The sequence below is a fragment of the Diplodia seriata genome (genome assembly GCF_021436955.1).
Source record: "Diplodia seriata strain FDS-637 chromosome Unknown scaffold_6, whole genome shotgun sequence".
In the NCBI taxonomy this organism is placed as follows: Eukaryota; Fungi; Ascomycota; class Dothideomycetes; order Botryosphaeriales; family Botryosphaeriaceae; genus Diplodia; species Diplodia seriata.
The window spans coordinates 1,123,405-1,149,250 of record NW_027117313.1 but is presented as its reverse complement, the minus strand read 5'-3'; the positions used below and the strand labels follow the sequence as shown (position 1 = coordinate 1,149,250).

At 55.8% G+C, this 25,846-nt stretch overlaps 8 protein-coding genes across 8 annotated transcripts; 4 read left to right on the top strand and 4 right to left on the bottom strand.

Moving 5' to 3' along the window:
- Positions 1-227: 227 nt before the first annotated feature.
- Positions 228-3,510, bottom strand: SLS55_006258 (uncharacterized protein; the record flags this gene model as incomplete). Its single annotated transcript, XM_066777689.1, has 11 exons — positions 228-822; positions 884-1,096; positions 1,146-1,867; positions 1,932-1,957; positions 2,009-2,072; positions 2,125-2,254; positions 2,307-2,347; positions 2,508-2,552; positions 2,605-3,063; positions 3,110-3,425; positions 3,479-3,510. The coding sequence occupies 11 exons, from the start codon at positions 3,508-3,510 to the stop codon at positions 228-230; spliced, it is 2,643 nt and encodes an 880-aa protein (XP_066631784.1).
- A 793-nt stretch (positions 3,511-4,303) lies between these two features.
- On the top strand, positions 4,304-5,608 carry SLS55_006257 (uncharacterized protein; the record flags this gene model as incomplete). The annotated part of the gene is made up of 3 exons (XM_066777688.1): positions 4,304-4,651; positions 4,726-5,061; positions 5,597-5,608. The coding sequence occupies 3 exons, from the start codon at positions 4,304-4,306 to the stop codon at positions 5,606-5,608; spliced, it is 696 nt and encodes a 231-aa protein (XP_066631783.1).
- A 1,859-nt stretch (positions 5,609-7,467) lies between these two features.
- SLS55_006256 (uncharacterized protein) lies at positions 7,468-8,708 on the bottom strand (the record flags this gene model as incomplete). Its single annotated transcript, XM_066777687.1, has 2 exons — positions 7,468-8,386; positions 8,704-8,708. 2 exons carry the CDS (start codon positions 8,706-8,708, stop codon positions 7,468-7,470), a joined length of 924 nt encoding a protein of 307 aa, XP_066631782.1.
- Positions 8,709-10,367: 1,659 nt separating this feature from the next.
- On the bottom strand, positions 10,368-11,208 carry SLS55_006255 (uncharacterized protein; the record flags this gene model as incomplete). The annotated part of the gene is made up of 3 exons (XM_066777686.1): positions 10,368-10,582; positions 10,635-10,965; positions 11,170-11,208. 3 exons carry the CDS (start codon positions 11,206-11,208, stop codon positions 10,368-10,370), a joined length of 585 nt encoding a protein of 194 aa, XP_066631781.1.
- A 3,390-nt stretch (positions 11,209-14,598) lies between these two features.
- SLS55_006254 (uncharacterized protein) lies at positions 14,599-17,018 on the bottom strand (the record flags this gene model as incomplete). The annotated part of the gene is made up of 4 exons (XM_066777685.1): positions 14,599-15,925; positions 15,973-16,684; positions 16,737-16,854; positions 16,932-17,018. 4 exons carry the CDS (start codon positions 17,016-17,018, stop codon positions 14,599-14,601), a joined length of 2,244 nt encoding a protein of 747 aa, XP_066631780.1.
- Positions 17,019-17,563: 545 nt separating this feature from the next.
- On the top strand, positions 17,564-19,597 carry SLS55_006253 (uncharacterized protein; the record flags this gene model as incomplete). Its single annotated transcript, XM_066777684.1, has 4 exons — positions 17,564-17,704; positions 17,755-18,532; positions 18,684-18,963; positions 19,021-19,597. 4 exons carry the CDS (start codon positions 17,564-17,566, stop codon positions 19,595-19,597), a joined length of 1,776 nt encoding a protein of 591 aa, XP_066631779.1.
- Positions 19,598-20,019: 422 nt separating this feature from the next.
- SLS55_006252 (uncharacterized protein) lies at positions 20,020-21,012 on the top strand (the record flags this gene model as incomplete). The annotated part of the gene is made up of 3 exons (XM_066777683.1): positions 20,020-20,137; positions 20,196-20,869; positions 20,926-21,012. 3 exons carry the CDS (start codon positions 20,020-20,022, stop codon positions 21,010-21,012), a joined length of 879 nt encoding a protein of 292 aa, XP_066631778.1.
- Positions 21,013-21,107: 95 nt separating this feature from the next.
- SLS55_006251 (uncharacterized protein) lies at positions 21,108-22,164 on the top strand (the record flags this gene model as incomplete). The annotated part of the gene is made up of 2 exons (XM_066777682.1): positions 21,108-21,494; positions 21,556-22,164. The coding sequence occupies 2 exons, from the start codon at positions 21,108-21,110 to the stop codon at positions 22,162-22,164; spliced, it is 996 nt and encodes a 331-aa protein (XP_066631777.1).
- Between the last annotated feature and the right edge of the window lie 3,682 nt (positions 22,165-25,846).

Sequence of the window (25,846 nt, the reverse complement as noted above, 5' to 3'; positions counted from 1 at the left end):
TGGTCCCTTGGGGACCCCAACTGCCGATGTTGGCCACACCTCTTGCTTGCACTTCCTCTTCTGACGAGTCTTCATCACACATCGAACCATGGTTTCAGCTGAGCGTGCGTTATCTCGTCCGCTACCACTTTTTGCCTACACAGTACAGACTTGCGAGCCACCCCGCTCCACTTTAGTCTCTCCACGTCCGCCGCAGCCGAGTGCTGCAGACGGTTGTCCTGAGTCGTCTAGAGGTAGCCGTGCGCCGACAGCCATTCCTTGACGACCGCGCTGTCTCTCTCACGGTACTTGGCGCCACCCGTCATGATATCATCCGATTGCGCCAGCGCCCGATCGAAGCCCTTGCAGTCCTTGTCCGCGAAGAAGGTCTTCACGTCCTTCGCAACCTCGTAGCTGGCGAACTTGGCGAGCGAGAGCTTGATGAAGCGGTCTAGCACCACCATGTTGCCGCTCAGCTCGGGGTACACCTTGGTGCTCCAGTGCTCCTTGATGTAGGCCCACAGCGCGTGCCGCGTCTTCGAGTTGGCGGCCAGTGCCGCCGCCCCACTGTGCATGTCCTGGACGGGCACTGCCGGCGAGAAGAGGAAGTCGAGGTACGCCTTTGCAAGCTCAGGCGTCTGCACGCGTCCAAGCGCCTGCAAGCAAATCTCCCTCCCATCGATCGATGTGTTGTTGAGGAATTCCTTCTTGATCGCCTCATAGCCCTTCTCACCGCCCTCTGTCACCACAAGCCTGAAAATCGGTCCGCGCAGCGACGGGTGAATCGCCTTCTTGTCGCCGCTCTGGTACGCGGCGAAGCGGCGTTGCGCTTCCTTGATCACACTGCGAATTCTGTCAGCGGTGCCCGGTCGTACGAAGCCCAACCTAAGTGGGGAATACTCACCCCTCGTGCCCGGCGAGACCAGCGGCCGAGATCAGGAGAGAACGAAGCTGGCCCTTGAGAAAATCCTCATTCTCAGCAAACTCCCAGCCGATCTTGTCCGTGGCGGGCGTCACTAGCTTGCGCGTGAGCACGCGAAGACCCTTCGAGATCTCCTCATCATCGGAGAAGATCGAGCGAACATTGCCCAATGTGAGGAGAATCTGCTGCCAGACACTGGGAGATGTAAGCAGATGTCAGCACAGGCCGAGCGGCGTCTACTTACATGTACTCAGGCTCGTCCTTGAAGCCTTCAATGAGAGCGAGGAAACCGGCAGTGGTAGCATCGCCAGACTGCGCCAAGGCTGCCGAATCTCCCACGAGACCAATCTTGTCCTCGATGCTGAGCTTGTCCTTGGCCTCACCTAGCTTGAGAAGGCGGTTCGGAGGGTAATTAGTCCTGTAGAAACCAGTCTGGTTTGCATTGATCTTGTAGAAGCTCTCGTCGACGCCGCGGATGGTGTCCTCCTTAGTAGTGAGAGCACCTTCAGTGCCACTTGCGGTCTTGGAGGCGGTCTTCAAACCAAGTGGGATCCACCAAGTGGTCTGATCTTCCTCTGTCCTCACATCTCCGGTGAGGAGGAAGCGACGCTGCTGCACACTGATCTGGCCAGGCTCTTCGGCGACCGTGACGACGGGGAAACCAATCTTGCGAATCCATGGATCCATGAAAGTGTTGACATCCTGGCCAGAAGCTTTGCTCAGAGCCGTCCACAAGTCGTTGGTCGTGGCGTTGCCGTACTTGAACGTGTTAAGGTATTGCGAAACTCCGAGAAGGAAGGTCTCAACACCAAGGTGGGCGCTCAGCATGCGAATGACGGAGCTTCCCTTCAAGTAACTGATGTGATCGAAAATCTGGTCGACCTCAAGGGCATTCCTGACCGGCACTTCGATAGGGTGGGAGTTGCGAAGGGAATCGAGGGAAAATGCTGATTGCAGAGATTCGCTCTAAGTCAGGCATGAACTTGTCAGTACGTGATTGACATGGATATGTACCTCGACGTTGACGTACGCAAAACTGTCCCCAGACGTTCCACTCTGCCGATCGTTAGTACATTCCTTTCGAATTGAACGCACTCGTTGGCTTACCAGGGTGGAGGTGATCCACAGCCAGCCAACCGACCCAGGTGGCGAAGCCCTCGTTGAGCCACAGCTGTACTTGTATTAACAAAAAGCCCACCCTCAATGGCTCCGCTCGGGCATACCTCGCTCCACCAATCCATCGTAACTAAGTTGCCAAACCACTGATGGGCAAGTTCGTGAGCAACAACGTACGCCACCCTGTTCTTGTACCTCTGGTCGGACTTTTCCGGGTCAAACAATACTGCAGTAGTTCTTTTGCAAGGTTAGCGAGTCTGCTGCTCCGAGTTCGTTCAGGAGAACACACCTGTAGGTGATAAGACCCCAGTTCTCCATGGCACCGTGCGACTAGGAAAAGATGTTAGCCGAGAGAATTCCAACCAGGAAAGCGAAGACAGCGAAAGGGGTGACTTATGATTGGCTAAAGATTGATTAGCCAAGCATTGTCGTTGAGGACCTGGGTAAACGGAGGAAACAGAGGAAATGGGGCCTTTACAAATTCATGCACAGCAATCATGTCGACCTTAGGCAGAGGGTACTCGACACGGAAAATCTACCCGACGTTAGCGTGTCGCCGAGCCTTCGGGTGAGCGGACAATGCCAACCTCGGAAAAGTAGTCGACAGTCTTGTGGGCATGCTCAAGAGCAAAGCGGCCCTGCTCCTTGAGACCACGAGTGGTATAGACGCGGACAGGCAGGCTCTTGCCGTTGTACTTCCTGCGGGTGAAGTCCTCAACATATTCGAAATCACCAGCAGCCCAGGCTAGCAGGTAGGTGCTCATGACCGGGGTCTTCTCGAAGGAGACAACCTTGAAACCAGACTTGGAAGCCTTCTTGATCTCCTTCTCGGGCATGTTGCTGATAGCGGTCTGGTCTTCGGGGATTTCGATCTCGAAGTCGAAGGTCGCCTTCAGATTGGGCTCATCAAAGCAAGGGAAGGCCCTGCGAGCATCGCAAGATTCGAATTGAGTGCTGAACATGTAATGATACTCATCATCCTTGGCAACGGAAGCGACAGCGGGAACGGCAGGCTTGTATTTGGAGCGGTAGAAACCGGCCATCAACTATTTCTTTGTCAGCACGTGCTACAAAGTGGCCTTGAGCGGTGACACGTGCGTTGTTGATGGTGCCCTGGAACTTGATGGTGACCTCGGCCTTGGACGAAGCAGGCAGGTCCTGGTCGAAGATGAGGGTGGCACGCTGGTTCTTGTCATCGTAGGAGACGTTGGTGGTCTTGATGGACTGCTGGGTCTTGGTGTGCTCGGTCACAACGGAGGCCTCGTGGATCTTCAGCTGGTAAGCATTGAGCACGATTTCCTTGGTGGAGCTGCGGATCTCGGAGGAGATGGTAACGGTGCCGTGGTAGCCGAAAGCACCGCCAAACTCAATATCGTACAGGGAGATGGCATAGTTGGTGGGCTTGACGCTGCGCGGGGTTAGGCCATGGCAGAGGGCGTGGGTGGTGGGGAGGCGGCTCACGTGTCAGGCAGAACGTCTCTGTCAGAAGCCATGGCTGCTCGAATCCACGAGTCGGTGCTGCAGAGACGTGTCAATGGCGGTGGTTTGGGTAGTCCTCGCGCAAGCTGACGGGGATTGAGCAGAGGACGGAGGTTGCGAGGGGGAGGGGAGGGCTGCGGCTTCGTTTGCAGAGTTGTCTTAAGCCGTCGTTGCCCCGCCAAGCTCGAGACCGGCGAGTGGAACCCCGCGATTTGCCCTGGGCGATGCCAATTAGGCAGCTTGATATGCTGCCTCCAACACGTGCTCCGCAAGGCAGCCATGGCGACGAGCTCGATCCAAACAAGAGACGCGCCGCGGCTGCCCGGGAACGAAGTTTTGCCTTAGACGGCGGCCACAAGGGCCCCGCCTCCGCCCAGACGCCCCCAGCATCGCCGACACAACGCGGCAAGCTGCACACCAACTGCGCGGGCCCATGCTCTCGCATATCGATAGCACGCCTGGGGTCTGACGTGCAGGGCGCTTAGCTTTCTTCTTTCGGAGCACGTCACTCGCCGTCACGTGGGTGGCTGCCTTGGGCAGAAGCGGCAGCCAGACCGGCCACTAGTTTCTCGGTCGGCAGCACTCAACCGTTGCCGGCCTTACCCCCGGCCCTCTTCCCGTGATAAGCACCCACACCCGCCCACCTGTCCTCACAATGCCTTCTCGGCCACTTCTCAATCGCTACCTGTTTCACATGGTTGCTGTCGACCTGGTCAGCTAGCCCCTATACCATCAAAACGCCGACAGAAGGGACTGCTCAATTTTCACCCCTTCCGCTTGTTCGGCCAAGTCATCCAGCGCGCGAACATGTCCCTCCTCGAATTCACGCGTTTCATGAACGACGCCGCAGCGTTGGAAAAGACCCTGCGGCTCCTGCAAGGCTTCGCCCAGTTGAGCATCAGTGTTTTTGCCTCGGTCGAGACCGCCGAGGCCGCTCAGGTAGTCGACGTCAGCAGCGCCCTCCGCAAGAACTTTGCTCTCGGCCGTCGCTACTTTCGCCTATTCAAGTGGATTGACTGTGCTCTCGTTGCCGCCGACGCCCTGCGCAACAACGAGGCTTTGGTTGATAGCGAGCGCGAAGGCGTGCTCGCCTTGCTGAACATCGCAAAGTGGTCATACTTGGGCATGTTTTTGCTTACCGAGGCAGTCACAATTGTACGTCCGTCCCATGACTCGTTCACCTTCTTTCCCCTTTCAGCTCTGACTGACTTGCACGCGCACTCGTTCAGGTCGATGCCTTGGGCGTAAGGAAATCTTCTTGGACTCCGTTGTTCTTCGTCGAGTCCATGCGCTTTTGGTTCTACTCTATTACATGCTCCATCATTCTCACCTGCTATGACCTTTACACCAATCGAAACGAGATTAATCGCCTGCGGGCAGATCTCCATGCGGCGAAAGCTACAGCAAAAGAGAATGGGCTCCCCACCAACACAGAAAGCGATGCCAAGACTGAAGACCCGCCCAAGGAGAAACCCCAACTACCATCGAAGAAAGATCATGCACAAGAAAAGGAGTACGCTCTTGAGAAGGCCAGGAAAAGGCGGTTCGCCCTCCTGCGTCAACTCGTAGGTTCATCTTGTGACCTTTTGACCCCTGGCGCCGTGGTAAACTATACGCCTGTCTCTCCCGCCGTAGTCGCCATTACAAGCATCATCAGCTCTCTCATCTCACAGCAAGATATCTGGCGGAAAGTAAACACCAATTAGTCATCTGAGCAAATTTATGAAGAGCTTCGTGTGGAAATAAACGAGCAACAAGAGCTAAAGCAATTACCAAAAGGGTTTCAGACACACGAAAGTGGTATTTACAGTTATAGAATTCTAGACGCAGTACCCACAGAATACTTCATTCGTGATAGCAGGACAATGTTCTACATCATACCTTCCCACTACGGAAGAATCCCCTCATCTCACTCCGCGGGAGAAGAAATAAGATACCCCTGAACTCGTCCGCTCCTCTCCGCCTTAACCCGCATAACTAAATTTCCCCGGCGACGGTGCCAGCTCCGCTTGCTGCCACTTAACATCCCGCGGGCTGCATCTTCTCTCCATAGAAGCCAACCCGTCTCCAGAAACAGCTACTGAACTCTTACCATCGAAGCAGGAGATGTAAACCCCACAGAAGCTGCCCTTCCCCTTTCTATCCTAACGGCGCCGCCGGCCCCACCAACCGACAGCAGCGGTCGCTGCGGTGCCGTTGTTCTGGTGTAGGCGGTGTGACAACTAGGTTTGGTGGTGATGGCGGGGACGGCGGAGACAGCGGTGATGGCGAGCACAGCGGTGACAGCGGTGACAGCGGTGACGGCTGAGACAGCGGTGATGGCGGGGGCGACGGTCGTTCTGTTGAGCACGCCCTCCTCTCTTCATCCCCTTCCCTCACAGCTCCACCCGCCAAGGCGGAGACAGGGAGCGGCTTACGAGGTATGATAGAATATACAGGGGGCGGTTCTGTCGGCGCCGGCGACGTCGTCGATATCAACGTCACCAGCGAAGTCGAAGGAGAGAACGGACGCAGACGGGGAGGAGGCGAATACGCTCCGCCACCGCCCTCCGCTGACTGGCGTTGGAACCCCTCCCACACCCGTGCCGGACTGGGCGCCTGCAGAGGCAGCTCCTGGTGATGATGCTCTGGCGCCTCCTCGACTGCACCCAACCCTCGGCGGCCCTGCCGTTCGCCGTTTCCTCTCCCATCGAGAAATTCCTGCATCCAGATCCCCTCTTCACTCGCCGATCCATGTTGGCCGCGGTCCTGCACGTCGCCATGTTGATGCTGGTACTCGCGTGCGTGCTCGAGCAGCTCGCGGCGCTGGCGGCGGCGCCTGCGGAAGCGCTTGTACGCCCACACACTGGCGAAGACGACGAATGTGCAAAGAAGCACAAGAAGAACGGCGCCTAAGGCATGGTAGGCGTCCTCGTAGTAGGCCCGGTATGCTGCCTCTGCTGGTGTCTCGTCCTCGTTGGAGAATTCCCGGGGAGAAAGTCCCGGCGAGGGAAGCGAGGAGGGGAAAGGTTGTGGGGTAACGAACCCCGTGGTGGAAGTTAAAGGAATAGAAGGCATTTATGTGTACCCGAAATGCAAGATTAGGGCTTGTTCTTGCAAGAATTGGGAATGTTGAAGCTAAAATTTGAAACCTATCTGTTAGCGGGTTTTATGGTTGTGATTGATATGAAGGACAATGGCTCGCCATGAAAGATCGCCCGTGGAAATAAATATGACGAACTACTTGTTCAGGGACAGCAAACTCCCTGCGTGGCATGCCGGGTGACTCTACTTCTCCCCTTCTGCACTCTGCGGGAAATAGAGCTGGGTCGCATCGTGACAAGCACTGTGGAAATCTATAAAGAAATGGCAAACAGAGTGACATCGTACACGGAACATTTGCAACAACCCTTAGTTGCGTTTTACTGGAGTTAACAGAATCTCCAGGCAGCTTCATTGACCGATGCGAGTATTCATGAGCGTAAAACACAGCAGCCTGAATTGCCCTTCCACAACAGAGGCACAGTGCGATAAAATCTCTATGGCCAGTCGTTCATCGTTCTAAACGTACATGCTAATCACCTCCAGTCGTTCATGTCAAGCATAGATCCCCCCTGTCACTACGCTCTCCAGAATTCATGTCTGTTTCTCCCCCTGCTCCCTCCTCGGTGTCTCTTCGACCCATCAATAACGCCATCCACCACTCCACGGCACCCTCTTCCCGGCAATGAACGAAATGGTTTTGACTGGTATGTGAACCTCCCACACCCCCCCCCCGCCGCCTATCCACCCATCCAGCCAGCCGTGTGAAACCCAAGCGACTCCCCCACCCTTATCCAAACGCCTCAGGAGATGAAGCAAATTCCACGCGCATTGAATGCGCCGACCGCCCCTGGCGCCGTATATCGCTTTTCGAAGCAGAAAAGATATCCCCTCATTGGGGGGAAAAAAAACAAATCGAACCGTCAAGCAACCGCAACCACCTCCCCTTCTCAAGCACCATTCGACGCCGCCACGCCATCCACAACACCGCCACCACCACCAACACCATCGTCACCCGGTAGCACCTTGCTCAAGCAACCGGGGCAGTTGTGCACGATCTCGTGGCAGTAGACGTCGCAATCGACGCAGAAGTGGTTCCCGCAGCTCTCGCACTCGTACCGCGAGCTCTCGCTCGCGCCGGCGCCTTCCGTCGTCTTCTGCTGCGGTCTCCCCTCCCGATGCGTCGTTCCATTCTGACCGGCGGCGGAAGAACCGCCATTCCGCTCGCCGTTTGCCGTTGCCGTGGCCGCCCTATCGCCGCCTTTCTTCGCGTATCTTGCCGCCGAAGGGATGGACGGGAAAGGCGTGAGGCAAGCTCTGCACTCGGAGCTGCCGACCTGCCGCGCGCGCTCCCACGTGACTTCGGTCCAGTTCTGGAGCGGGAAGAGGTGGTGGTAGCTGCGAGCGAGGTGGGTTGAGAGGATGAGCGTGAGGCCGCACGACGGGCAGCCCGTGGGCAGGCTGCAGACCTTCGCCTGGCACTGTGAGCACAGGTAGCCGCCGCGGGTGAGGATGCCGTGGCAGGCGCAGATGGTGGGGTTGTCTTCAACGACCCGCGACGGGAAGCCCATCTTCAGCAGCGACGCCGGGTTGGCGGCTTCGGCCGTCGTCTGCCGGATTACGGGCGGCGTCGTGGTGGCGAGGAGGAGGTCGCGGAGGTGCAGCTGGTCCACGGCGACGCCGTACACGTTCTGGTCGCCGCCGTTCGTCCTCGAACATATCTCTTGACAGATCTTTAGCCGGCCACCCATGCCGATTATGTTGACTCGGACGTTGTTCTTGACGCAACTCGCAATGGTCTTGAAGATGTCGCCGGGGTCTAGAGAAAGAAGGGCTCCTAGAACAATGATGACTTCACGTGTCCCGTGGCTAGGTGTGTGATATAACGCTGCCCGAGCTTGCTCTAGTGCGTTTTGTAAGGACGGGCTGCCTCTGGGATCTTGATAATTTGGATGCCTAGTATCTCGCATTCTCTGCAGCGGCCCGATATGGTCATTCGGGTTTCCACTGAGCTCACTGACGCGGTTGCAGAGACCGTCGTACATGCTCATGACGCACAGTTGACTGATCGGATTCTGCTCGAAAAACTCTCGTACGTATTCCTGAGCGTATTTCAGAACTGCAGCGTACCGAGACGGCTTGAAATCCTTTTCAAGCATTGCTTCCGATTGATCGATGACAAGTACGACATGGCGGATGATACCACGCTGGAACGGCTTTGTGTCCTGTCGGAGCCTAGTGAAACGTCAGTGTAGGTGTTCGGGAAAGCTCATAAGAGTAAAAACAGCGGCCAAAACATCCTTGCGTTGCCGTTAGAGAGTGGGCATCTTGAAGATATTCATCCTGGTCCATCATTGGGTTGGTGCAATTCCTAGACTCTGCCCCAAGCACTGTACGTCCAGGTGGACATTTCGCGACAGCCAACTTTTTCGTGTGTTGAGCCGGCATGATAGTACCGGCCGCACTTGTACCAGCCCCCTGTCTTGCTAGTCTCCCCGGTACAGAGTTCGTGGTGTTGGATGTCTGTTCGTTGAGGTCCGACTGGAGCCCTGTAATGACCATCCCTGGGTCCGTGGACAAAGAGGGCAAGAAGTCTTACGTGCTCATCTCCTTAAGGCCGTCAACAGACGACCCGGTTGATGCGGCCGGGTATTCAAACCTATCGGTATCCGATTATCCAGGAATTTCATATGCGGGTAGGGTACCGGATATCCAGATGATCGAACAGACCAACGCCAGCCGTCCCGTCTTTAGACCAAATTGCAGACGCACAGGAAAAGGAAACAGGCAAAGACGGAAAAGGGACCAGTTGCGCCTTACCTCTTCCTCTTCTTAGCCTCCGGGTTGTCCTCCTCGTCGGGAAGCAGCCTCCCGTCAGCCGCTTCTTTCAAGGCGTGGGCGTCTGCGTGCACGCCCTGTTCCCACCGCCTGCTTGATTGTCCGCCGCCATTGTTTGCGCGGCCTTTCTTGCCTGGGGCGCCGCCCGCTCGCTGCCCGCCTCGGGGCCCCTCGTCATCGGAGCCATACACGTACTCGTCGCCCGAATCGGCCATGGCGGCTGCTGCGGTAACGGTAGCCGGTGCGTCGGTTATGTTTCACGCGGACCGTTTGCGCGGGTAGGTACTGCCGTGGGGCTGATGGTGGTGGTGCGGTCGATGACGCAGAAGGAGCGGACGAGGGCGAGGAAGGTGGCGGCGATGAGTGGTAGAGGGAGCAGGAGGAGAAGGACGTCGTCGGTGGGGTTGTCGCGGCAAACATTCGAAGCTGGGGCCTAGGCGCAGAAAAATGAACGGTACGTATGAAGGTGAAAGCCGTAGGTTTGCGCGGGCCCAAGGGTGCGTCTACCCGTAGAACCGGTGTAGCAGGCGGTCGAAAGTAGAATGTTGAATGGAAACAGAAAATAAAACACCAGCTGTCTTCAGTCTACGGGCGGCAACACGCCTCCATTGGGCGCAAACGAGCGGTGCGACAGAGCTGAGTCTGCGCAGGCGGTCGCATGAGGTCAGAGGTCCGCCCTGACTCGAGACAACGACATCCCGCGACGCGCCGCACGTGACCCGCGCCGTTAGTGCCCGGCGGCCTGGCGCTTCCTTAGTTCGACGGAAAATACTTGAGATATAGGGGCATATTCTTCGCTGTTCGTGCTGTCTGCCAGCCCTGCCATTCATTACGTCGGAGAAATTATCTATCAGAACCAGAAAACATTCATCGGGGGAATAAAGTCGTCCATCGGCGAATACCAATATCCGCCATCCTCATAAACACATGCACGCCATGCTTTGCTTTGCTCCGCAAAATCTTACGTCCCTGCCTCTGCACTTCCGTAACTGCAACTAAACAAGAAGGAAATTTATGTATAGGCGCCGCCGGTAACGGGCATCGGCCAGTCGTCTTCCGTGATGCTGGACCAGAAGACCCAGACCATTGCGATGGCGCAGAGTGTAAAAAATGTCTCGAAAAGCCCGCCGTTGATCTTGCCATTCGAGGCATTGCAGAGGTGCACGCTGATTACGTATTGGAAAATCTGCCCGATGGCGAACAGAAGTGCCGCACCCGCCAGGTACACTACTCACAGTCAGGACAAGGACAAATCAAATCATAATCTGCCAAAACTTACACATAGGCTTCTTCTCGCCAAGGACGCGCACAACCAGATAGGCCTCCATGACGAAGAAGATCACGATGAACACCAGCGGGACCAGTTGGTAGAGCGTGTACAAAGAATACGACTTCGCAGTGGAAAGCGTATCATCCCAGTAGCCGGTCCATTGGAAGGTCGTGTCGAGAGCGATGTACCCAGTGCCAACGAAGAGGATGATGGACGACGTCGCGATGAGGCCCAGCGAAAGTGGGGTGCCGTCGTCGAGCAGCTGGAAACCAACCGCAGCGTTGAGGAGCAGAATCCAAGCTGTAGCGACTACGGCCGCAATGTGGACCGCGCTGAAACCCTACGCGTAACGATTAACACACTGTGACCCGAAATGTGAAGGTTTGCGCCTTACCCTGCGGACGGCGCCATCAAGCGGGAAGCCTCCGACGGTGAAGATTTCACAGATGGAGATGATGATGTAACCAAGGAGGAAGAGTTGCATCTCCCTACGGCAAGTTAGTATGCGGCCGACCCATCGAAAAAATGCCGGCGCTGTACGCACCTCCGTCCGACGGCAGCCTTCTTTCGTTCCGAGCGCCATATGAAAAACGCGGATAACACGATCGCGATGCCGCAGAGCAGGATAGAGCCTGTCGGGTTGGAGTTAGATTCCGTCTCGCCGAGATGCCCATGATGCAGCACTGACCCAAATTCGCGAGATGTCGGTCGTTGCTCAGCGAAATGCCTCTCAAGTCACAGCCATCTCCGAAGCCTGCAGCACTGGAACCCGTTTTCGCGGGCGACAGGTCAAAGAGCTGTGTTGCGGGCGGTTAGCGAGAGAGCGCGGCGTGGTTGCGACGCAGCGACTGCGGTCGCGTCGGGGGCCGAGGTGGATCGATCTTACATTGCAGACTGCGGACAAGCAGGTCAGGTCAGCCAATGCGACTCCGCCAAAGCATGCGACGGCGAAGAGCGGGACTCACCTGGGATTGTAGCCGCTCTGTTGCCAGCATCGCGGCAGAAATCCTTAAAGCTCCCGTACTGGGACATTCTTGCCAATGAGAGGATCTGACTGGTTGGCCGGCGCTAGTCGCGTGGAGGGCGCCGGATGGCGGGTCGAGGAGAGCGGTCGGCAAGCGACAGAGGAATTGCTTGCGACTCGGCCAAAGCGAGCGACGAGATGGCGATGGTGAGGCGTTCCTCCAAAAGGGCCGGGGAAGAGGAAAGCGGAGCGTCTTGGGCGGTGCAACAGCAGCAGCGTATGCTGGTAAACAGCCTGGCGGCCACGGGATCCTGCTGCTGGACCAAGGCCTCTGCGCGTGCAGGGGTGGCTGGGCTCTAGCGCGCAGCGGGCGTCCAACGCGAGGGACCGTCGAAGCACGAGTCAACGCGACGCAGCGGTGAAGCGCCGCGAACGCGACCGAGGAATGCGGCGGTGCGGGGGCTGGTCCGGCGCGCGGCCGCGGGCAGAGGAGCGCAGGACTGCGTGGGCGAGGGCGTGGTGTTTGCTGCGCTGGATGGCAGCAGTCGGCAGCGGTCGTATCGCGAAATGACGGCAATGCTGGAGTCGGGTGGGCGCGCTGCAGGTTATGAGATGGGAAGCTGAAACTGGCAGCGCCGGTGCTGGGCTCGAAGCGGAAAGGGAAGCTCGGTGCCCACGCTGCCGTGTGAAGCGCAGCCTTGTAGCCGCGCGCACGGGGTTATTATGCGGCCCCGGCCACACTACTTGCGGCGCTTGCGTGCGCTGCCTCACAAGCTCCCTCACCACTGCCCACCGTTCGCGCCCCCTCAGCCATTCCCGCCCGTGATGCCCTAAGCCTCGAAACCGCCCCCATTGGAGCACCCTTGCAGCCGCCGCTGCGGGTCGAGCGGCTAGATAGGCTTCGAAACAACTTGTATGCAGGGAGCAGAGCCGCGGCCGGCATCGCGAACGCGGGATGCAACCGCCGGGCGTCGACTTTCTTCACACGGCCGTCGGCGGCGCCTGGCGCAGCGCAGCCAGCGACATACATCACCGCGCCGTCAGCCATGGACATGACTGCGATGATGCGGGGGATCTTCGTCTGTTCTCAAGCGTACCACTCTTATTCCAACCGTGCCTTGCAGCTGGGGCAGGTTTGTCGGACATGGCGGGCACGGCTCCACCGCAGCGCGGCGTTTCCTCCTGGCGCGAATTGCCGTCTCATCTTCAAGCTCCGTCGATGATCCTCCACGTTTTGCTCCGTGGGAAACTTCCGCGCGGGAGCCACGGATCGCAAGAACGTGGAGCGCCCGTTCAAGCCCGTTGGCTTCCGCAAGGCCACCAAGCGACAAGCTCCGGGTCATCTATAAACCTTATGTTCCTGCTCCTGTTTCTGTTCATAGCACGCTTATGGACTAGTAAGTAGCCACTCGGGCCCAGACATCAATGTAATTTCCAAGTTTCCAAGTCTGCACATATTTCGCCCTCTATCATTTAACCCGTTTCAATGCGGCGGCTAGCTCATTTGCTTGAGTCCATCTATGCAATTGCGGCCTCGCATCTCCCTTTTCTTTTTAATATTCAAGAGAAAAAGTGCAGCTTACGCAATTGTACCTTCCACGATCTCATTGTCCGTCAGAGCTAAGTTTTGAGCGTCAGCACGCGATCGCGCGCTTGTAAGTTGTGCACCTGGGATGCGTGCAGCCCCATGATCTTCGAACCGCGCTGATCTTTACTGGCCGCCTGTCATCACACAGCTTGGCGTACAAGATAGCCGTTGCACAAGATGTCGTGGCATGCGGCAAGGTTCGCCAATGCGGGCCGAAGCCTCACTATCCAGAGCGCTTTCCCACCTTGCTCTCAGCATTTACGTTAGGTGGTTGGATACTTCAATCGGTGCCCAAGAATTATCAACATAAGCCATCGCCGCTTACACAGACGTGCATGCAGAACATCTTCACTCACATCGTGCCACAGCCAGTGATCCATCAGCCGACAGGGCACTCTGTTACAGTATCACATGCAGCTTTGCACCACTCCCGCATTAGTAGACAGCAGCCCGTGGAGTGGCAACGCTCTCGTCAGCGCGGCCGCCCTACGGAATCCTGCCAAGCATACCCCACCACCGCCTCCCATTTGCGCCACGCTTCCCCTCACCCCGGTCCTGCACAGCCAGTCCACCTTATCCCCACTACTCCACTTCAGGCGGTAGAATAGTAGAAAAAACAGGGAAAGCAACACACGATCGCGGCCTCCTTCCTCGACGTCCCGCACAAGGCGGGCCCATCAACGAAAGAAAAACAACTCCAACGACCAAGTTCGGCCGAAAGAACAAAAGGATCACGGTGTCGCGTCAGCCGGAGGCAGTGCAAGATACCGGCGACACAGTGGACAGGAAGACCAAGCTCCGGACAGTATGAGGGGCCCTCACAGCCGAAGAATCCTGCGTCTTCCCGCCTGGTTTCCAAAAATAGAGTTTGATGGATGTTAGAGTATTCAGCGATCAAACTGAACAAGAACAGATACTACACTTGATCTAAGCCATTCCGGCAAAGAGAGCTGGAAGGGGAAAGACAAGCCCTGGGCGAGGTGAGCTGCTTTATATAGGCGTGGGCGGAGGGAGCAGAGCAAGGTTCTATGAGGTATGTGAGTCATGAGAAATTGGTCGGAGGCATAGGCAGCAGTGTTACTCAGAGATGTGGTTAATTGTTTTTTCCGTTTCGGGTCGAATTTAGAGAAGCTAATGTGCAGTTTATTCCTGGTTTTGCTGCTGCCTGCTGCGTGACGAGGATCGCTCCCATAACAGGCAAGGTGAAGACCGCCACAGGTGGGCCAAGAGGAGAATCGCACCCAATTGACAGGAAAGAGATGTTGGAATCGGAATTTGGATACTTTACTTCTACAAAATCTGCATCGAGCCTTGGCTTGATCCGAATGGAGCAAATCTACAACGCTATTGGAATTCAACATCAACATGGCGTAATGGCTAGATCCAGAGCATCACAACGACCGACCCCGCCGATGAGCGCATTACTTGACCTCGCGCAGCGCCTTCTCCACATCTGCCATGTCCAGCTCGTCTTTGCAGACACCGCCCTCGCACACCTGTACACGCGGCGCCTTCACATCAAGATGCTTGAACAGCTCGTTCCTCTTGCGCAACCACTCGCTGTTGACACCCTCACCCAACCGCGCAATAGTCGTATTGGTTGCCAACGTGCTTCTTGCCTTGTTTATAGCTTTCTCGACATTCTCGCCTTTGCCAGTTGCGACAAGGCTCTTCGTGCCCAGCCTTAGAGCCACGATGCTGCCAAGCATGCTCGGGAATAGGAAAGGATGTTGCATGATTTCTGCCTCAAAGGCTTCACACGTTTCTCTTGCGCGCTTCACGTAGTCCGTGTCCTCGAGCAAAGCGCCGAGACGGTAGAGGTTGGTAGCGGAGACACCGTTCGTGCTCGGCTCGGCATCGTCCATGCCACCCTTTAGCCGCAGGATGAGATCGCTTTGCCCTTCTGCAGTGGAAAAGAATCCTCCAGACGTCGTGTCCCAGAAGCGCTTTATTTGCGTCTGTTGTAATTGGTCGGCGAGTTCGAGGTAAGAATCGTCGAAAGTAGCTTCGTATAGGTCAATTAGCCCAGCAATGAGGAATGCGTAGTCATCCGCAAAGGCGGGCGCGTCTCCAGGACCCTGGCGGTATACGCGCTTGAGCGAGGCATCCGAAGAGTTGTATAGCGTTGACTTGATGAATTGCACTGCCTTCTCTGCGGCCTGGCGATAGAGAGTAGCCTTGTCAGAGCCGGTTGCTTCCAGGAACGCACTGAAGCGTGCCAAAGCACCAATAGCAAGGCCGTTCCAAGAGACCACAATCTTGTCGTCCAAGCTTGGACGAGGTCGCTCCTTGTTCCTGTGCTCTAGAAGTCTACTCCTTCCACTTTCGAGGATCCTGGTGACTTCATCTTTCGACAAGCCAAACTCCTTGGCAAGGGCATCCGGTGTGGAGCTGACTGCCAAAACGTTCTGGTTAATGAGTTCGTCGTGCGCGTCGTGCTCAGGGCTGACGTTGCCGTTTTCGCGGACGTTATAGTACCTGCAGCACACCTCCGCATCCTTCTCTCCCAAGATAGTTTTGAATTCCTTTCTGGTCCACACGTAGAAGGCTCCTTCACGTTTCTCTTTGTCGTTGGAACGGTACAGTGAATCCGCATCTTCGGAAGAGAAAAATCCACCATCCGCAGACTGCAGGGGAGGACTTGTGAGATACGTTGCAATATCATGAGCGGCATCAAGCAGTTCAGAGTCCTTGGTGACGAGATATGCATCGAGATAGGCCGTGAGAAGTTGAGCCTGGTCGTATAGCCTGCTGTAATCAGAAAGGACCGAGAGAAATGAACGCGGAAGACTTACATCTTCTCAAAGTGAGGTAGACTCCAGTCCTTTGTCACCGAGTACCGAGCGAAACCATTACCGACCTGATCATGAATCCCTCCCCGGGTCATCCTACGGAGAGTCTCGATGGCCATATCTTTCGCTTGCGAGCATTCCTTGTCGCCAACGACATGTTCTACGGCCTCGGGATATCTTTCAAGACGCAAGAGGAACGACAGGTTGGCCGGGGTTGGAAACTTGGGTGCCTTGCCGAAGCCAGCATGCTGCTTGTCGTACTTGTTGGCGAAGTGCGAGTATGCCTCCTCCAGCAACTCCAAGTCCAAGCTGTCTCCAACAACGCCCTCGCCGCCTTTGCTGATAGTACCTTCCTGGGCAAACTCACGGAGCTGCGCCGTGACTTCCTTCGCAGATTCCAGGCATCTTTGGCGCTGGGTCTGCCAGACATCCTTGATTCTCTCCAATATTTCCAGGAATGAAGGGTGGTCACCTAGAACCGTAGTAGAGCCAGGTCCGGGCCAGTATGTGCCGCCGAAGATGGGCTCGAGGTCCGGGGTGATGAAGACATTCAGTGGCCAGCCTCCAGAGCCAGTAGTGGCTTGCACGTAGTTCATGTATATACGGTCGACATCGGGACGCTCTTCGCGGTCAACTTTGATGGGGACGAAGTTTTTATTGAGGATGTTTGCGATTTCCGGGTTTTCGAAAGACTCGCGCTCCATGACGTGGCACCCTATACATCCGTCAGACTTCGGAGGGGCTCGCGATTGCATCTCAGCACGTACAGTGGCAAGCAGCATATCCAATGCTCACAAACAGCAGCCTGTTTGTCTTCTTAGCCAACTCGAGGGCTTCGGGGCCCCACATCTGCCATGCTACAGGATTGTGCATGTGGCCGCGCACCTAGAACGGGGTCAACGGCCATGGCTAGGCGGAAGTGTGGGCCACCGGAGGGGGGGGGGGGGGGGGGAAATACGTACATAGGGACTTCTGCTTTCGCTCAGCCTGTTGACCAGCTTGAGCTGGCCCGTTCCCGGGCCGCCTTCGGCCAAATCCCTTGCATCCATCGTGCGAGTGGAGGCTCGACAGCGCTGCCGCAGGGGAAAGAGAGAGGGTGCAACGGGTCTGGGAGGACGAATGCCTGATGAGGGCGAAGAGCCTAGCGAGCGTGATGGGAGTCTGGGAAGAGTGGTGGGGGATCGAAGCAGCTGCGAGTACCGCGGGCGCATGCAGAGTGGCGACGGAGCTCGTGGAGAGAAATGCGCGCGAAGCGTGGATGCCCGAGGCGTAAGAAAGTCGGCGGGAGCGACGTCAAGGGCCGGTCATGCAGGTGCGCAGCCGGCGCCCCGCTTGGGCTGCAGGGATCATTTGCGAGCTCTGGCGAGTCGTGCGTTACTTATCGATAACGTCCCTCCGTCACCCGCTGCTGCATCTCGCCGGAACTTGCGCCTCTACCCTTCCTGTATCACCCTCGCACCCCGCCCGTCGCGTGCGCTTCGAGCTATGACCGTGACCGGTGCCTCCACTACCCGTCCCACACTTCTAGTCCAGGCAATTCAGTAGATCTCGGCTCCCTGCACGCTGCCTGTCTCCTCGGCGCAGCTACGTCAGCATGGACCGTCCCGCCCAGCCCCAAGTCTTCAAGGAATTTCCAGCAACGCCTCTCGGCGTCCAGAGTGGCATCGAGCGCTTTCCAAGAAAGACTCTCGCTACGAATCCTTTCCCTCGGCTCGAGTGCTGGCGCTGCAACCTGGTCAGTCTAGCTTCTCCAATCACGTGTATCCGCGGTTGACGTTGCCAAAGACTGCTCTCTCGCACATCCACAATCTCTACTTCGTGGCTTCCCGCTACAAGGTCCTGGTATATGAGCCAAATTTCCCGGATCAGAAGCTGTCGGCTCAACCGAGCCTCGTCCTTTCTCCTACCCCCACCGATGCTGCGCCCGACGTCAATGAACATGCCCCTCTCGGCGCCGGCAGGACCATTAACTCCCTCCTAGTAGACTTCCTAGGGAATGATGAGATCCTACTTCTTGCACTACACGATGGCCGCGTCATAGGCTACCATGTCAACCAGGTTCAGCGAGCCATTGATCGGCGTCAAGAGCCCGATTGTGTGGAAACCATCAACGGAGATGATGTGCGCCCCTTCTTTTCCGAAGATGTCGGCAGCAGCGCTTGGGGTCTTGCTGTCCATCAAGAAGCACGTATGATTGCCGTCAGCTGCAACTCCCATACCGTCACCGTCTTTGCACTTGCCCTAACGAAAGACGCATTGCCCAAAACCCGCTCGTGGCTGCCAGACAGGTCTCAACAGTACAGGATAGTCACCCCAGACAGCGGAGAGAACATCCCATGCGTAGCACTTTGCAACACGGGCGACGACCCTGAAGGCCGATGGATACTCACCAGCGACATCAACGGCTTCAGCAGGATAATGGACCTTGCCAGATGCTACAGGAACGAGTACCCTGGCGTAGACATGCATTCCCATAGATTCTGTGCCATGACTGAAGCTTCCGGGCAAAAGCAATGCGCCTGCGAATATCTCGAGCATGGCATACGGTACTACCTGCACGCAAGTGAGTGCCGCCTATCTTTGTCCCCTTCACTCCAAACACTGCCATCTATCTTGGGTTCATTGTGAAATTGTTTTGAAGAGCGGATTGGGAGAGCTGAAGTATTTGCTGCATCGCTATTCCTTAAACACCAATCGCTGACAACAAACATCAGCTTGGGGTGTCATGTGGCTTGACCGGAGAGCTTTCAAGCGAACTGAAAGTATGAGCGAAGCTTTAGCCTCAGAGGGCGTTCCTCTCAAGGTCGAAAGGATATCCTCGACCTTGAACTGCTACGACAATAGCAACAACCGACAGCGTGTTCGAAATTCGAGCACGATATACGGTTCCCCAATTGGTCGGCTTGAGGAGGACTCGGACGAATCATCCGACGACGAAGTGAGCGTGGCGGAGCCTCTCACAGAAGTCGAACTCGCTCGAGGCGTTGAGCTAAGGTATGTAGCACCAGAGCACACGCCCATCGGAACTTGGAACTGATGATGCTACTGTAGGAGGCTACCACGCAACCCGGGTGGTGTTACCTGCGCTCAGATCAAAATCCCGGCATCGCCGATAATGCGGCTCTCGGTGAAGGACATATTCTTAATCCAACCGCGGAGTGCCAGGTCACCAGAGCGTCCTCCGGTCGGATTCTTCGACCCGCTCTTCCAGCATATCAGACAGAACCCGTCCATGGAGCAGGTATGCATGCATGACCGTATCAACCTGTACGCTCAGATTGTCGAACTCGGCATCGTGGTGGTGGGCTCTGCCAAGGGACGGGTTGCCATAATGTCTTTGACTCAAACGGACGAGGAGGGATCCAAGAGCCGCAAGCCATTGTATGGATGCAGGATCGACTGGATCCTGCCCTTTCAAGACCAGGAAGAAGAGGGCAATCGGCCGCTGGCACCATTGGTTGGCATCGCTGCAGGGCCGGTCCAAGGCATGCTTGGGCGGCAGGCGGACTATTCGAGACGATGGAGACTGCTCATGATGTACGCGGACAATTCGGTGCTTAGCTACGAGCTGGGCAAGGCTCGCGAAGGCAGGGTTACGGTGCATGAATTTGGCGGGCTTGTAGTGTAGCAGTGCAGACCGCAACAAGTCGTCCCGGGCGCCGTAAAAAGCAGGTGGGGCGCATGACTCGCAGCATCCTTGGTTAGCGTCAGTGATCGGTCGACCTTGTGCCCACTGTATCCTCCTTCCCTCTCCGACAACACTCCCTTACAGATCACCTCTCTCAGCACTGCTTGACACCCTTTGAGTGGCTTCCCGCCAGGACCGAGTAAAAGTGGCGTCCATCGCGGCACTAGCAACAACCGAAGCTCACCTCACAAATGATTCAATAACACCCGCTGTTTCCGTTTCCACCGCTGCGCAAGCCGCCCAGCCGTTGCCTGTCTGCTGCAACGTGCCCAGAGCTCCCTAACACCTACTTTCCGGAGGCGTCATTCGTCTCCGTCCCTGCTTTCTCACCTCACCGTTGAACCTTTCCCGAAGCCGCCATCATGCCGACTCTCGACATCTCCAACTTCAACATCGTCTGTGCGACACTGGGTGGGTTCGTCACCATGTTCGGGCTGGTGTCTTTCCTGTGCAAGGAAAAATTCTACCTTTCCGAAGCCCGTGAGTGCCATGGCCAACCGATTGTATGGTATGAAGCGCTCACATGACATCACGGCAGTAATTTCCACTGTCGCTGGCGTCGTCTTCGGCCCCAATGCCGCCAATTGGATCAGGCCTCAGCAATACGCCCTTGGCTCCGAGGAGACGCTCAACACCATCAACCTCTACTTCACCCGGCTGGTGCTGGGAGTGCAGCTGGTCATCGCCGGCGTACAGCTCCCGAGCAGGTACTTGCGAACGGAGTGGAAGCCGCTCGCGCTGCTGCTGGGCCCCGGCATGACGGGCATGTGGATGGTCACGAGCTTGCTTGTGTGGGCCATGGTCCCGAACCTGACCTTCCTGCATGCTCTGGCTGTCGGTGCCTGCGTCACGCCCACCGACCCAATCTTATCCAATTCGATTGTGAAGGGCAAGTTCGCGGACAAGAACATCCCCAAAGAACTTGCCAAGCTCGTCATCGCCGAGTCTGGCGCAAACGATGGGCTTGGCTATCCTTTTCTGTTCTTGCCTCTCTACCTGATCAAGTATATCGGCGATCATGGTGCTGGCGAGTCGGGTGGAGCTGCCAAGGCCATGGGCATGTGGTTTGGTGAGACTTGGGGCTACACCATTATCATGAGCATTGCCTATGGTACTGCTGTTGGTTGGATCGCTAAAGAGCTTCTCCACTGGGCTGAGGAGAGGAGGTATGTTGATCGCGAGAGCTTCTTGGTCTTCGCAATCACCCTTGCTGTAAGTCCTTTTCGCATGACGATTCCGAAGGGGTGTAGTGTTGATGTAACATATAGCTCTTCATTGTTGGAACTGATGGCATGCTTGGAAGTGACGATGTCCTTGCGTGCTTCGTTGCCGGCAACGCCTTCACATGGGAGTAAGTGCTCGGCCGACACCCCCCCCCCCCCCCCCCCCCCCCCCCCCCGGCAGGACTAGTCTGATCTGGCGCGACAGTGATTGGTTTCGTCTGGAGACCATGGACGATTCCCTCCAGCCGACGATTGATATGCTTCTCAACGTATCAGTCTTCATCTGGTTTGGCGCTGTGTGCCCGTGGTACGCATTTGCACACAACAGCGTGATTCCAATCTACCGTCTTATTCCCTTGGGAATCCTGGTCCTCCTTTTACGCCGTCTACCAATCATCATAAGCATGCACAAACAAATTCACCAGATAGAGCAGCTGCGCCAAGCGCTCTTCGTGGGGTTCTTTGGGCCGATAGGTGTCAGTGCCGTTTTCTACCTCTACATAAGTATTGAGTTCCTGGAAAAAATCACTGTCGATGGAGTTCAGCGCGAGGACGCCGCACACCTACAGGAGGTTATGTATGTTGTCATATGGTTCTTGGTCATATGCAGCATCGTGAGCAATCCCCCTAACACCCGCCCAGTCCTCTTGATCCCTCAAACTGACAAAAGACAAGGTCGTCCACGGCCTGAGCATCCCCTTGGGAAAAATTGGCATCCTCATCCCCCGCACTCTTTCCAATGCAGTCTCCTCGGACCGCAACTCGGACGAGCCGGCGCCGTTCCATATCCGTTCCTTCACTGAGCAGTCCCTTCCGGGAATCCTCCGCAACCGTCACAGCAACATATCCAACCCCGGCAACGTCACCCCACACTCCGCCGCTACGGGCAGCACGGGCACAAACCTCCTCCCTCGCCCGCTCTACCGCATCGGCGGCTCCGTCATCCGCAAGAAGAGCGGCTGCCAACAGCAGCAGCCGCAAAAGCAACAGGAGACCGACAGTGACAGGGACGCCGCCGGCACCTTGGAACAAGGCATCGTCGCCGGAAATCGCTCGCTCCAAACACCATCGCCGGCGCCCGGGATGATGCAGCCGATGGCCCGTCCGGGCGGTGCACCGGCTGATGACGACTCGAGCTTCTCCGGTAGCAACCCCGCGGCTGTGCTGTCGCCCCGCCACACCGAAGGCCAGGAGCTGGTCCTGGGCCCGCGGACGATTACTTTTGCGGATGGTTCTACGGCGAGAGGCGATGAGACTGTTGCTGAGAGATCGAGGGACGAGTAGGGGTGGGCGGCCTTTTGCTTGAGCGTGCATGATAGATGCGTGGGTGGGTGCGGGGGCGGATTTTTGACATGGCATGGTTGCCTTGGGGTTCGTGGCGTGGGTGGAATCTCAAGTCAGGGTGGATATTGGGATGGTGGGTGGTAAAAGGCGAATTTCGAATGATGATGATACATGGTTCAACACTCATGTTATTTTGCATCTGGAATTGAGAGCGGAAATGATGCGGACAATGGCAGGGGGGTTATGTAGATTTTATTTTCTCCATATCATTGCTATCTTACAAATGAAGATCATATGTAGATTTACACTACGACCGATATGCCAACCGGAGAACTCTTTGTACCTTTCGGTGTTGTCTTCTTGTACTGTCGTCTATAGTATACTTCTCCATCAGCGTTGACTGAAGAATCCCACTACTACTTAGACGGATAGGCGTGATCGAGATGATGCTCCTACACGCCCCTCTTTTCCTCTTTCCTCGAACAGCGGCGCCTCCAAATCTGGTGCTGCCCACGATGCGCAACGCCGCACCTGTTTTCGTAACTCGCACTCAGATATCATGGCGCGCATTGCCCTTGAACGTTCGTGCTCAACTATACTCTCAAGTTGTTTGCTCGTAAATGGGTGCTCGCTGGCTTGTATCCATTCTGGGAGGCCGCAAAGTTGCTGCTCTCTGATAAAATCTTGGGTGAGTATCCCTCGAGCCCAGAGTTTTTTTTAGCGGCCGTTCAAATTTGAACGACGTTTCTTTCAACCCAGTAAAAGGCGACTCCTCAAGTTCCATGTGGTTGTCTCTTAACACTTCGCTACTGAGACTATTGCAGTGGTCTAGCCAATAACTTGATGCATATTGGAGGAAAGGGTGCGACCCAAGGATAGTTTGCAGCGTATTTGTGTTGCTCTGCTGCTGAGGCCATGTAAAGTGAGCTTCTGGCCTCTCTGTTCGTCGAAGGAGCTTGCTAGCAAGCTGCGACGCCGTGGATACAGTACGTAGAATATAAGTCTGTCCCGAAACGGCCCTGATAGTTGCTGCGAGCATCCTGTCCCCTCGAACACGGGCCTGTGGCTTTGGCTTCCTGACAAGTTGTGTTTGGAAGTCGCTAAAAGTGAGGTAGGTCACGCAAATTTCCCCAAGCTCATGATCCGCGGTCTCTGCGTCGACATGAAACTCCAAATTCTTCTCGCTTAGGAACTCCTTGAGGAGGAAAGTTTTGATGGTTGAGTGTGCAAACTGCATTGCACCGTCCTCTTCATCGCAAATCACCAGGCCACGACACCACGAAGGGATTGTTGTGAGATCGTTTATCTGGCGGTCTGGCTCTGAAGACTTTTGACAAGGCTCGATTGCAATAGCCTCCCCAAGCTCTTCCAGTGAAAGTGGCCGCTTTGCGCATGCTATCCAGCGGAAGATCTTTGCCACCAAACATCTCTCACCGCTCTTGCGGATTTGACCAAGCAACCGGTCATATGTCTCCGGGAGGCCCACTGGAAGTCGTTGGAGGGCCGCTCGGATATCACAATCACGGCGCTGGGAGCAGAGATCTTGTAATGCAAAATCGACCCAAAGAAACCTATGCGTATGAGTTACATCACCAGACGCCAAGGAGTGGTAGTGAACTTACATGCCATCGGCTTCGGTGAGAAGGTGATCTTCAATTTCCTGGAAAATGCTTGGATGACCGAGTTAGAGGTGTTCTTCGGCCACCAACTCGTCCAATCTTTTCCTGACCACTTCCCTCAGATCGGACTTGGACTCTGGCGAACTGGTGCTCACGAAGTGAATATTGTGGAACATTCGTCTCATGTGTCGATTGTTGCCATCACGACCCGAAAGAAATAACTTGACTGTTCGATCCGGTAGTTCCACGATACTCTTGAAAGCCTTGAAGAGTATGTATCTCTCGCTCTCGGTGCATTCGTCCAAAGCATCTACCACGATGAAAAGTGTTCCGGAATTAAGGACTGCGCCTTTGAGCAAATACTCCAGATCTTCGATTTCTGGGGGTCCTGGGTCAAGGATTTTCTCCAATGATGACTGCTCAACTGGAGATAGAGTTTCCGCCCGTAGAATCTGTCTAAGCAACGAACTTAGAATTGTGGTCGCGGACAAAGACGCTTCTTCGTCAAAGCGGCAGAAGAAGTAACCTATGTTTTCTCCATTCGCAGAGTGACGAGATAATGTTGCAATCGTGCTTGCCCTGCATGATATTAAGTTCGTGGCCGCCGCGGGGGTATGATGGTTACCAACGTAATGATAGTTTTGCCAGACTCCACTGCGTTGAGAATGTAAGCGAAGCACCCTTTGACGTGGAGACTTGATGCTCACATTTTCCGTGAAGATACAACATCGACGAAGCGCCATCTGCCATCCAGTCGTGGAATTGATTTGTTTTGGTTAGCCACTCGCCTGTGGAGCCCACGCATTGTCGACGAGCACGTGTCCAAGGCCGAATGTGATTGAATTCGAGAGCTTTTCCAGAAGAGATTGCTTTCGATGCACTGTCTTTCTCAGTTTTTATTCTGCAACAGAGACTACCGGGCTTACTTGATCTCACTCGCTCCATCTCAAGGTCCTGTTCTTTGGCCTTCCGTCGGTGCCAGAGTCTATGGGCTTGAGCCCTTCCTCTTTCTTCGGATTGAGCACGTCTTTCTCGGTCCTCGGCTCTCTGTGCAGCCGCGCTGGTTTCGTCTTTGATCTCTTTACTCCAGTGTTGCAGCTGCTGCTCATAAGAAATGAAGTCAGACTCGAAGGAAGACAGGGCAATGATTCTTGCGGCCTGAACCCATCCTGGTTGGAGTTAGCGCTGGCCGGGCACATGTGTCAGAAACACTGACCTGGCTTTTTCATGACTTCTACTGCTCTTGTGCAGCAGCCAACAAGGGCTGCATAGAAGCTACACAGGCCAGATTGCAATCTGGGGGAATCCAAATAGAGGTTCTGGTACTCGGTATAACGTGGGCAATGCCTTCCGAATTTCATGAAGAAAGCTGATAACTTCTCGAAGTACGAGCCGAAATTGGATGCGAGCTAGTGCAGTCGTTGGCAACCCCGCGACATGGTTTCATGCAGGCACGGACATAGTACCAGCAAGGCAAACTTGACACTTCCCCACACAAGCGCTGCTACCTTCGGGTTCGACGCAACAAACGTCTCCACAACGGCTGAGAACTGCTGCACGGATTGGAGGACGGTCTGCAAACGAGTGGCGATGCAGCGACTCTGCCTTTCAGCGCTGATCTCATCCAGGTGGGCAGTGAACTTGAGTACGGTCGCCGGGTCGGGTTGGTTATTCAGGTATTCAAAGTCCCGGCGTTCATCATCATCCAAGGCTCGCTTGAACCTTTCAATCGCTGAGTGGAGTTGCGCTGTCCCCACGGGACTGATCCGTGATGAAAGATGCAAGGACTGCGACATGTTTGACGCGCATTCGAGAGAGGAGCGATGTGATTCAGGTTGGCAATGCGGGCGCCAGCGCGCTGTTAAGATAAGCGGCTGCTCATCCTATTACAGTAAGCTGCATTGTGCCACTCTAAGCAGGGGCCACGAATCAGCTGAATTTCTGAACGCGAGGCTGATTTCTGCCCCACATTGCCGGACGGGCTGTGGGCTCAGTTGCGACATGTACGGCAAGATCAGCTGTCAGCAGGCTGCGAAGTCAGTTCCGACTGGTGGCTCTAGATT